Source organism: Carcharhinus amblyrhynchos, chromosome 6 (assembly GCF_965287045.1).
Source record: "Carcharhinus amblyrhynchos chromosome 6, sCarAmb.v2.hapA, whole genome shotgun sequence".
Taxonomy (NCBI): domain Eukaryota; kingdom Metazoa; phylum Chordata; class Chondrichthyes; order Carcharhiniformes; family Carcharhinidae; genus Carcharhinus; species Carcharhinus amblyrhynchos.
In genome coordinates, this window is record NC_137329.1 from 40559506 (window position 1) to 40572512 (window position 13007).

At 40.4% G+C, this 13007-nt stretch overlaps 1 protein-coding gene across 1 annotated transcript in view; it reads left to right on the forward strand.

Annotated features, from left to right (window-relative positions):
* otog (otogelin) overlaps positions 1–13007 on the forward strand; it is a 248022-nt gene that overhangs the window by 181969 nt on the left and 53046 nt on the right. Inside the window, exons 35-37 of the mRNA XM_080189956.1 lie at positions 3905–3984; positions 6385–8645; positions 10971–11148. Coding sequence (XP_080046082.1) covers positions 3905–3984; positions 6385–8645; positions 10971–11148 — 2519 coding nt within the window. The remainder of the gene's footprint in view (positions 1–3904; positions 3985–6384; positions 8646–10970; positions 11149–13007) is intronic.

Consider the following 13007-nt stretch of genomic DNA (forward strand, 5'->3'; position numbering starts at 1 on the left):
GTCCCATTTGGATTTGTCCTGCTTTTTTAGTATAGGACATACCTGGGCAATTTCTATATTTCTGGGTAGATGCCAGCACTGTAGCTATACTTAAACAGCTTGATTAGGAATGCGTCAAGTTCCGGAGCACAAGTCTTCATTACTATTGCCAGAATATTGTCAGAACCTATAGCCTTTGAAGTATCAATTTCCTTCAGCTGCTTCTTAATTTCAAGTGAATTGAATTAATTAAAGACTGGCATCTGTGATGCTAGGGACCTCTGAAAGAAGCTGAGATGGGTCATTCACTCAGCACTTCTGGCTGACGATTGTTACAAACGCTTCAACCTAACCTTTTGTGCTGGGCTCCCCCTTCATTAAGAATGAGAATATTTGTGGAGCCTCCTCCTCCAGTGAGTTGTTTAATTGTCCACCACCATTCACACATAAATGGACGTGGCAGGACTGTAGAGCTTAATTCTGATCCGTTGGTTATGGGATCACTTAGTTTTGTCTATACACTGTTTAGCACACAGGTAGTCCTCTCAGTTGTGACTTCACCAGGTTGATACCTCTTTTTTTGGTATGTCTGGCGCCACTCTGCACCCGTCATTGAAGAGGGTGGATCCCCTGGCTTGATGGTAATGGTAAATGTGCTGGACCATGAGGTTACAGATTGTTTGAGTACAATTCTGTTGCTGCTGATGGCCCACAGCACTTCATGGATGCCCAATCTTGGGTTGTTGGTTCTATTCAAAATCTACCCCATTTGGCGCAGTGGTGGTGCCACTCAACACAATAGACGGTATTCTCAATGTGAAGAGCGGCTTTGTCCCCATCAGGACTGCAGTGATTACTCCTATCGGCACAGTCATGGACAGATGTATCTACGGCAAGCAGATTAGTGAGGATGAGGTTCAGTATGTTTTTCCCTCTTGTTGGTTCCCTCGCCATCGGCCGAGCAGCAATGCCCTTCAGGACTTGGCTAGCTGAGTCAGTAGTGGTGCTACCAAGCCATTCTTGGTAATGGACACTGAAGTCCCCATCTAGAGTACATGTTGTGCCCTTGACACCCTCAATGCTTCCTCCAAATAGTTTTCAACATGGAGGATTATTGATCCATCAGCTGAAGGAATACATGGTAACAGGAGGTTTCATTGCTCATTTTGACCTGGTGCTGTGAAACTTCATGCTATGAGACTACATCTAGGATATTGTCAGGAGCCATAACTTTTGCTGTATCCAATGTGTTCAGCCGTTTCTCAATATCACGTGAATGAATTCAAAAGGCGGAAGTCTGGCATCTATGATGCTAAAGACCTCAGGAAGTGCAGATATGGATCATTGACTTGGCACTTGTGGCTGAAGATATCGACAAATGGTTCAATCTTGCTTTTTGCACTGATGTTTTGGGCTTGCACAGCATGTAGGATGAGATAAAAGTGAAATACTGTGGATGCTGGAAGTCAGAAATGAAAACAGGAAGAGCTGGAAATACTTACAAGCTGAAGAAATGTCACATTGGACTCACAACATTAACTTTTTTTTTCTGGAATGGTGATGTTTGTGGAGCTTATTCCCCTATTATTTGTTTAATTGTTTTCCACCATCCAGAACTGGATGAGAATGCAAGGCAGAACTTTGATCTAACCTTTGTGGGATCATTTACACTGTCATTAGCATCCTGCCTCTGCTGTTTAGCATATATATATTCCTGTGCTGTAGCTTCACCAGGTTGGCACCTCATTTTTAGGTACACCTTGTGCTGTTCCTGACATGCTCTCCTAAGCCCCTCACTAAACCAGGATTGATCCTCTCGCTTAAATAAAACCAGAAAATGCTGGAAATACTCAACAGTCATGGCAGCATCTGTGGACAGAGAAACAAAATTAATGTTTCAGGTTGTTAACTTTCATCAGAGCTCCACAAAACCTGTCAAACCTGCTGAGTGTTTCCAGTATTTTCATCTTTTATTTGTCCCCCAGATTGATGGTAATGGTCGAGTTCAGAGTAAGGTTTGGCACATTGTGGTTGAATACCATTTTTCTGCTGCTTTTGGCTGAGAGTGCCTCATGGATGCACACATTTGAGCTGTTAGATTTCATAGAATCCCTACAGTGCAGCAGGAGGTCATTCAGCCCATCGAGTCTGCACCTACTCTCCAAAAGAGCATCTTACCCAGGCCCTGCCCTCTGCCCTTTCCCTGTAATTCCACGCAATTACCATGGCTAATCCATCTAATCTACACATCTTTGAACAGTAAAAGGCAATTTAGCATCACCAATCCACCTAACTGGAACATCTTTGGTCTCTGGGATGAAATCCATACAGATACGGGGAGAATGTGCAAACTCCACAGGGCCAGTCACCCAAGGCTGGAATTGAACCCTGGTCCGTGGCACTATGAGGCAGCAATGCTAACTATTGTGTCACCGTGTCCTTAGATTTATTTTGGGATTATAGAGCCCTCTGTGAGTCAGGCCAGATGACCTCCAGAATTAGTTCAGAGGCTATCAGGTGTTGAGGTGGGCCTGCCTTGGTATACTAAAGCTTTGTTAAAGAGACCTTCTTGCCCCATACACACTCGTCATGCCACCTCCATGCCAACCCATGTCATCTCATGCTATTTACTCACTACCATAGCTGCTCATATCCTGTATGATATCTGCCCATCACCATCCTAACCTGTGACCCTTCCCCACTCCTATAACCATAATTTTCAAATCAACCTATGCCCTCCACTCACTCACCATGGCTCTTTATAACCCATATGCCAACCTGATGCCAAGACATACCAATGAATGCCCCCCAGTTTACCCTTACACCTACCAGGTAGCCATGATATTCTCTATGGGCAGATCTCAGAAGCCATGCTTAGATTAAATAAAATTAAGTTGTAAATGTCTATTGCAGACTTTATTTTCTGAAAGAAGACAGTCATTCATAAAACCATCTATTTCATTTATTGCAGCACAAATAGTCCAGTATTGATAACCCTCAGACTTATGCCAAAAGACAGAGTGAAAGAGCAAGTAATGACTTTTTTAAAAACGCTGCAAAAAGTTTTTTAAAAGATTTGAAGAACAGATGTTTTAAGTTAATTAACAGCTGGATAGTTGATTTTGACACTTTTGGTACTTTCCTCCTCCCAGTTGCTTTCAACATTTGCTTTTGTCTCTTTTGACAGCCCCTCATTTCAGTTACTTTTACCCAACTTTTGATAGCTCCTCTTAACAGTTCCAATAAGTATGCATCCTTTTTATGCACATTTGAGTACACTTTTGACAATTACAAAGGGCACCTGGCTACTCCCAAAGGGCATCTGACCACTCTCAAATGCACTTGACTGCCATAAAAGGTATACTGAACCATATCCAAAGGAATACCCCACCTCTCTGAAAAACTCATGCAATTTAGACTTGTTCTTACCAGGCCTAATCTGCACGTCATTTTTCACACAGCTGGTCACCAAAATCAGACAAGAGCGGAAGCACATATTAATTTATATGGGTAGTTCTCTCTGTGAAACACGCATGCACAAAATACAAACCGTCCCATTCACACCCCCACAAAAATGATTGGTTCCGTAGTCAGGAGCAGGGCTTCTAGATTTTAGTCTTCTCCACCATTTCTGCAATGATGGAGAGGCTCTCCAGCATTTTAAAAATCCAGGTCTAAATTTCAAAATGTGATGCTGCCACATTATGGATCATTCATATGACTGGAGTTAAAATGTACAGTTTTAGTTAAGAAATTGGTTAAAGGAAAGTACACAAAATAGTGGTTCATGAATATTTTGGACTGGTAGAATAGAAAAATGGTGTCCTTTGGGCAACACTGTTCTCAATATTTCTAAATAATTTGGGTATAAATGTATAATGCAGATGTGATAATTAAAGAGTACTGAAATAATCTTTTTCTTAAGCGTGGAAGGCTGTGTACCTCGTTGTCCACTCAATATGGTGTTTGATGAAGATACACAAAGATGTGTTTATCCAGAGGACTGTAAGTAGCCATTTTATTTGTGTTTTCCTATAGACAAATAGAGTCAAAATATGCTAAAAAAAAACCTGACAGAATTAAAGTACTGAAAATCTTGGAAATCTAAAACAAAATAAAAGAGTATGCTGGAATAACACAGGATGGTTAATCAGTGAAAGCAGATAACTTTACATTTTCAGGCATAGTCCTAAAAAATATTTGTATCCAAATTGCTTGTTCTCCCCACAGATTCTTAAAGCCCCATTGTACATTCTAAGATTTCATATAAGACTATTAGCTTGCAACTTTGGAATGAAATCAAGTTTTGACAGATCAAGTAGAAATTACCTGCCTGCAGGTGTTATGGTCCAATGTGAAGTGAGTTTGGCCAACTTTAATCTGTTTCCTAAAAGATAAGCTTAGGCTCACAGCACAAAACTATCTTAATATTTTTGTCCAAATCAGGAACTTTACAGAAAAAATGTAAACATGTGACACTGATGCTGTGTAGCTGAGGCATGTCAGTTTGGGGTTTAGCAGCAAGAAAAGTTTATTTCATTGTCAACCAAGCTGCCCTTGAGATTCTAATAATTGAAGTTAACATTCTGTGCTTGAAATGGCCAAGTACCACATTCTCCTAAAAAGACTCTCTAAGTGAGCTATCCTCAATGAGCACAAAAATTTTACAAAGGTACAAGCGTATGGGTTCAAAGCTAAATATAGTTGGGTGATACATATGGTTATTAGTGTATTAATTAACATTTCAGACAATATAATTAAACTAACGACACTCTTCACAAAAGCCGTAAAGATAATTGTTGGAGTAGATAATGTATTAATACTTTATTTACAAACTAAGGAAGAAAATACATCCAATAATTACCTTTCTCTAAAATACATGGCAATGCAGACTGGAAAGATTGAGGTTTAACTCCTGACTTCTGTTGAAACAGCTGATACCAATACGTTGCCACAAGATGTGCTACAATTAGCCATAGAGCTTTGTGGGAACTATTGAGAAATTTAGGTAGCGCTCTCATTTGATCAATATCTAGTAATAGCTACAGGGAACTTTGTACATCTGGCAAGGACAATAATAAAGATGGTATTTCCCCAGAAGCACATAGCTTGCAGGCACATGCCATCTAGGCTGGCTTGTGGATAATAGTCTTGTGGGTGAGATATGGAAGGACTCCTGTCTCCCAACATACATGCATTCCTGCAGAAGAATTGGAGGAGGGGAGGAAAGGATAGAAAATTGGCTACAGACATATTAGTGTATAACAGAACAACATACATGTACACCTAAAGATTTTGGTTTGTCAATATGCAAAGAACCAAAAATCTATCACTTGTGAACTTGATTTATCTTACGTGCAGATATAACAGCACTCAAATCGTAGCTTAAAATATCTGTCCAATTTGTCGGCTGGAAACATTTTGAACTATTAATACAACGCGTAGCATTTGAGAGTAAATTTGTTAGCACAAGTGAATCCTGAAACCAGAATCAGAACGCAAAGGGCAATCTGCACAAATTTATTCTCAGTGGAAAGTCCAATGACTTTAAATAGATGCAAATGTTGGAATGTTAATCTATGCAAAGACGTGCATTGATGCAATATTTTACTTACAATTATAAGCAATAGCCCATCTTTCATTTGGTAAATTGCAGGTATACAGAATAAATTTTAACAAGTGTAATTTAGCCATAGAAAGCAAATACAAAGGTTTACTCATTTATCAATAAAGCACCCAATAGCTATTTTAGAATAATGGAATTATATTAGGGAAGCAATGTTTTGTTAAGTTTCTGGTTTTATTTCTACCTTTTGGTGAAAACAGAAACATTTTTTGTATTTCTGGGCATTTACCTGACAATTTACATATTGAATGTAATATGTGCTTAAACTCTGTTTTCTAAGACAAAAAAAAGGGTGAAACTTCATAACAAGTTTAAGTTTTCCACCAGAAGATACAACGGGATGGAATTGAAAGGGGATTGGAACCTCCACTGGCTTACACATCACTTTCCATTCTCCCTAGGTCTTGGGTTGAAACCTGATCTCATCCAATGAGTTGGAAATTTCCCCCTCACTCTAGGGTTTCCAAGTTGGATTAATTGCTATTCTCTCTACTGTGTTAACAAAAGATTATTCTGATCTACACTTTTGCTATTGAAACTCAAGCCCATCTCATAATAATAGAACGTGTTACATCAACATGAAACTTCAACAAAATCAGAAGGAAAATGACAGGTCAAACTGTAATCAGAACCTTTGATAGGAAGAATCAATTTGTTGGTTGTTGAAGGGTTTACTGCAAAACCCAAACTAAAATATGCTCTATGTATCTAAGTTTCATTGTTTCCATATTGTTGAAGTAGTAACATTCAGGAACTAATCCATGTTTACTTTTTTTTAGGCACTAGGCAAGCAGTACCTAAGCCCACAAGCTCAGCAGCATCACCTGGAATATCGACTTCCCCAGCCTTCACTGCTTCAGCCAAATCATTAACTTCTAGCACAACACCTGCCTTCAGCCAGTACAGAACTTCACTGGTAGCAACAACTAGTGCAAAGACCACCTCTTCTATTCCAACGGTAGAAACCTCTTTAGCGACCCATCTATCAACAATCCCAGTAATGGTGACTACTCCACTTCCATCATTGACAGGAACAACCACTTTTGGACAGAAGATAACATCTGCAACCCCACCTGGCACAGAGCAAACTTTGGTATCAAATTTCACAAAAAGCAGTACATCACCTTCTGCATTGGTAGTCTCTTCAGCAAGAGGAGTAACCACCACAGCAACATCTCTGCCTGATTGGTTAACATTAGCAAAAACCACAAGTGCAATTGAATTATCAACAGATTCTCGTTTCCTGTCCACTTCAGTTGAAACAAAGCCGATCACCACTACAACAGTGTCTTCAACGACTATGACAGGAATATTGTCAACAGGACCTGAAATTGTATCAAAATGGCCAACTACAAATAAGACAATTTCTTCTAAAACAGAACCACTACCAGTAAAGACTTTCTCTTCCACAACTATAGCACATCCATCAGTAGGAACAAAGTCAATGACACAAAAAACATCTGTATTTCCAACTTCAAAGGTAACCACATTGTATCCAACTTCAAAAGAAATAGAATCAACTATGCTTCCTACCTTCATCAGGACAACCACAAAAACTACAAGTTCTAGTCATCCAGTCTCTACAGTGTCTCCTTTCTCTGCTGGAACAGTGTCCTTGACAACTGAAAAGACCAAATCACCAATGCCAGCACTTTCAACAGGAGTCTTGAAAATATCAGCATCGACAGAGGGAACACTGCATCCATCAACTGTAAAACTTACAACAACGTCTTCGCCAATATTAATTCCAATGTCAGAAAGAAGTGAAACTACCATACAATCCATTTCAACAGAAAAGACTACAACTTATCCATTGAGCTCCAGAACACTATCAACAACAATTCCTCCCATGACCTATCCAGCTTTAACTACATTATATACAGCCTCAGAAGAAGCTACTCCGACATCAGCTGCTAAAGTTTCTTTAACATCATCTGCTACAATGTATGCAGAAACACCTGTCAAAACATCAGCGCCTGCAATATATCCATTTCCAACTAAAACAATCACATCATTTTCTGTACACTCATATCCGTCATTATCTACAAAAGCACCAGAAACAAGTTCAACAATACAAATATTCAAAACTGTTTCAACTCCACAGAGCACAGTAATGACCTCCAGTTCAACAACAGAGCCATATGTAACAAGTAAATCAACTTCTGTACAACCAACTACTACGCACAAATCTACTTTCAGTACTTCCACAGCTGCTCAAAGCACATCACTACTGGAAACTTCATCTGTTGAAACAAGTAGATTGCCAACCACATCAATTTCAACTTCCATAAAAATGTCCCCCATTTCTATTTCAACACCCAGAACAATTACTGCATCTAAACCAACTCAACTTGGGACTACTACAGTTTCACCTACATTGCTTATAACAAATAAAACCTCAGTATCACCCCAAACAACAATAGTTTCAGAGATCACATCCAAAATGACTGCCCTTCCACATGTAAGAAATGCAACCACGTCTGTTACATCACTTTTAGCAACATCAACCACAACAACTTCCATACGCAGCACCACTGAAAAGGTAGCATCCACATTGGTTGAAGTAGATGCAACTAGACCTACAGCTCTGTCTGCAGCACCATTAACAACAGAAACATCAACAGCTCCAGTGAGTGAAACATCTGTTATAGGATTACTTATTACAACATCAAAAGGAGTTACTAGGCTAACTACAGCACCTGTTACTCCTACAACAACTTCTGTTGGAACTGAAAGTGTTACAGGAAAAACAGTGTCACCTCAGCAGCTCACAAGCACCACAAAACACCTTTCTATGAGTTTGAATGGAACTGTTTCCACTGAAAGAAAAGAAACCTCAGTCAAATCACTTTCTTCAACAGCACAACCTTCAGTTACCACTACCTCAGAATCGTTTTCATACACATTACATACTTTACCCAATGTCACCTCATCTACAATTATTCCTCCTCATACTTCAGAATCTGTAGAAGGCCCAACAGTATTCTCAGCAACTGCTTATACAACAGCTTTGACTATCCCACCAACGAGTCAATGTGTGGTAAGTAAAAGATCAGAAAATTGGTAATATTCACCGAATAACTAGTCAACTATAAGTTACATCCTATACAGTATGCTGTATAGGCAATGCAAAAAAAACTCTTGCCTTATTGCACTTTTAGTTTGAGGGTGGTTTCAAAATCATCCCAGGATAATCCCTGGTTTCACTTCGCTACCAGAAATGATCTTCCTGTGTGCCCTCTCATTCTCCTCTCCAACATACCCTCTCTATTTCTAAGGACTACCTGTGTTCAACTCCATAATATTGCTGATTTTGACTACCACCATAGCCCATCTTCTGCTGAAATCTGTCTGCATGCTTTGGTTACCTCCATACTCAACTATTCTAATGCATTTCTATGTAGCATTCTACTTCCCACACTCAATAAACTTGCACTTATCCAGTCTCTATAAACTTAACGTCATCCAAATCTTTACTATCCATAACTTAACTCATATTAACTATTCTTCTCCTATTATTTCTATGATCTATATTGGTCCTCACTTTGGCAATACCTAGATTTTAAAATCTTAATCCTTATTGCTCAAATCTCTCCACGGCCTCATCCCTCTTCAACCCTGTGAACTGAGATTCTGACCTCATAGAATTTCTTTCTTCTTTTTCCTTCCTTAAGTCATTTCTTAAAATCTATCTCCTTTGCCAAGCATTTGGTCACCTGTCCTCATATCTTATGTGTTTTGTTGTCAAATTTTGTCTGATATCACCTCTGTGAAGCACTTTGGGACATTTTACTACACAACGGTGCTACATAAAAGTTTTTGTTGAACGCATGTATGTTTTTGTCACTAAGATTGAGACCAATCATTCAGCTGTCTCTGTATGAGCTCTTCCTTCCACTCACTTAGCAAGCTGAACTTTCCCCAAAGCTCCTCCCTACACCTGCCCCCACCTCCCCCCCCCCCCCCCCCCCCCCCCACCACCACATCCCCAGCCTGCGCTGTTTCGCTGAACTCACAATTTTTTCTGATTTGTCATGTTGCTAGTATGAAATCCAGTACTGGGGTAAGCAGAAATTTTGTCCAATTGAATATTATCTTCACACCCCCAAGTGAAAAATAGATTCCCTAACCATCAAACTGATCCCACTCCCCTACCATTATGAAGCTAATAAACGACTGTTTGCAATCCTGGCTATCTGATCCAAGCTTCCAACTTTATATCCTCTCCGTCACCATGACTTTCACCTCTGTAGTATGGACTGTCTCAGCCTATCTGTCACTGAAGCCTACATTAGGCTTTTGCTTCCTCCCATCTCAAATGCTCCTAAGCTCTCTGACTGACTTCCCATTCTCCACCATATGTTAACTTCAGCTGATCCAAAACTCTGCTGTCTATATACCACCTCTCATTACCCATCATGCCTATGCTTCTCAACTCAAATTGGCCCATCAGCAGCCAAAGATTGAAAATTTTAATCTTTTCTTTGAATTCCTCCATGACTTCATATCTGTCTGTCTTTCATGCTTTCTCTGCTTCTCCTCCTTAGGATGCTTCCTAAAACCTATCATTTTGACCAAGTATTTAGTCACCTGCCTTATTACAATACATTTCTCAATGTCAGGTTTTGTGTGAACTCTCCTATGAATTCAGGAGTGTGATGAAACACTTTTCATTTGCCTGGATGAGAGCAGCATCAAAAACATTCAAGAAGCTTGACATGATTCAGGACAAAGCAATTCTGGTGTCCCATTCACAAACATTCACTCTTTCTACCGTCAATAAATAGTGGCACAGTGTGTCCCATTTACAAGATGCACTGCAGGAACTCACAAAGTATCCTTAGACAGCACTTTCCAAAGCCATGACCACTACCATCTGGAAGGATAAAGGCGAAAGACATGGGAACACCACTTCCGGTAAGTTCCCCTCCCAGTCATTCACCATCCCAACTTGGAAATATATTGCCGTCCCTGTCACTGGGTCAAAATCCAAGAACCACCTCCCGCTAGAACACAAGGTTTCAAGATAGCAGCTCACCACCATCTCCTCAAAGGCAATTAGGGATGGGCAATAAATGCTGGCCTAACCAGTGATGTCCACATCCTAGTAAACAAATAATAATAAAAGTGCCTAAGGATATTGTTCCATGTTAAAAGCAGTATATAAATCCATGTTAGAGGTTTGTTACCTTTGGTCATTAGTTATACTTGTTGTTTTGTTGTAAGTAAATGCCATTTTTTCTAATGGAGTTTTTATTTTGATATTCACCATTGCTTTTTCACAGGCATTACAGATGATAAAATATATAGATTCAGTCTTACTACCAATGTAAATCAATCTTTTTTTTAAAAAAATGTTTTGCAGATTCCATTTTCCCAGGATCTAGATGAATGCATCAAACAAATATGCGTGGAAGGTCAAATTACCCAAATCAATAGATCACATCACTGTCCCCACATTGTGACTCCACCGAGCTGTGAGCTCCTCGGATTTGCTGTCCAGGTCAATGGTGACAAATGCTGTCCACAGTGGGAATGCCCATGTAAGATATACATCTGGCTTTGTTTAAACGCTTTAATCTTAAAATGGTTAATGTTTTAGACAATAGTATCCAAACTGATTTTGGTGGTATGCTCAGTAATCAACACAGACCACACTGCACTGTAATTGTGAATGTACTGAAACACTTGAGAATTCAATAGCAATAGAGCCGTGTCAACATTGCGAGACGTAAAATAGAGGAGAGATATTGTGCCCATCTTCGCCACAAGCACAAACAGCAATGTGGGCGAAAAATCTTGAGATACCTGGAAAATGAAAATTCCGCCGGCAAGATCTTGTTTCCCAATTCTCACGTTCTTTTATTCCCATTCAGGAAGGTTGGGAACCTAACTTCAATAAATTTGAATATAATTAGCAGGTTTTCTGTCATATTGTTTGCCCCACATTTGAAATTCCCCCTTCTCCAACATGATGTCACATCAGTGAGATTTACAACTGCATTTCAAAAGCAGGTGAAGGGAACCTATCGGGGGCATGCACGTAAGTATTTCTTCTGGGCGAGAGGGACATGTCTAGGCATTACCTTGGCGCTGTCCCCCAACGCAGCCCCTTAACATCCTGGCACTGCACCCTGGCACAGATTCCTGGGGTTAGGATTAGGGGCCAGTGCTGGAGGGCCCACTGGGCATCGCCATTGCAAGGGAGATTCCCTCTATCAGCTGGCAGCAGGGGGATTCCCTCATGTTCTAAGGGAGGGAGAGGTCCTTGTTGTGTGGTGTGAGGTCCCTCATGTTCATGGAGGGAGGTCTCCATGTGCATGGAGGGGATGGGTCACCCATGTCCATTGGGAGGACACCCCCAATCGGAGTTGGCACTTCTCTATTCCTCCAATCATTGGCCCCTTCTCCTCTGCCCAACGATCCTTGGCCCCTTCTCCTCCTACCCCACCCCCATTGGCCCCTTCTGCCACCCATCACCCCCCCAGATCATCGGCAGCTTCTCACTTCTTGGCACAGATTGGCACTGCTAAGTTGGCATGATGCCAACTTAGTGCCAAACTGTGCCAAGGGACACTTCCAGGGGCATTGCCAGGCCACATCTCTCTCCCCTAGGGACTCTCCTTACTCCAGGCAAACCCCCACAACAGGCTTACATCTAGGTTAACCTGTTGTAAATAGTGCCGGTGAGATGGCACATTGCGCCTGCTGAATATCTGGTGGGGGGTGGGGAGTTAAGTCCCAAAGAGAAGGATGGTAATGACATGCTAATGTATTAAAACGAGCTTCCTGCAGTCCACAGCATGTTTATATTGGCCTTCATCTGGGTTCTCAATGTGGGTCAGAATAATCTTGCCAATCGTTCATAACTTGTTTTGTAAAGAGGGAACAAATTTTATATCTAAATATAAAATTAATTTTTCGATACTTTGGCTCAACAGTACCAAACAGAATATTTGTGAATATCCAAACTTCATGGGAAAAAATTAAGGAGCAATTTTACACTTTAATTCTTTCATTTGTAATGTGAGATTATTACCAGTACAAACTTTTGCCTGGATACTTTATGCCAATTGAGCAGAAAGATTGAATAGCAAAAACAAAACCAATGCAGAAATAACCCATTTTTATCGTTGCAGTGACTTGAAATCTAATTTAAATCATACAGACACAGTTTGGAATGATTTTTTAAAAGATGATTAGTGTCACAAATAGGCTTACATTAACACTGCAATGAAGTTACTGTGAAATCGTCTAGTCGACATACTACAGCGCCTGTTTGAGTACACTGAGGAGGAATTTAGCATAGCCAATCCACCTAACCAGCACATCTTTCAGATTGTCGGGGGGAAACTGGAGCACCAAGGCGAAACCGCACGCAGACATGGCAAGAATGTACAAA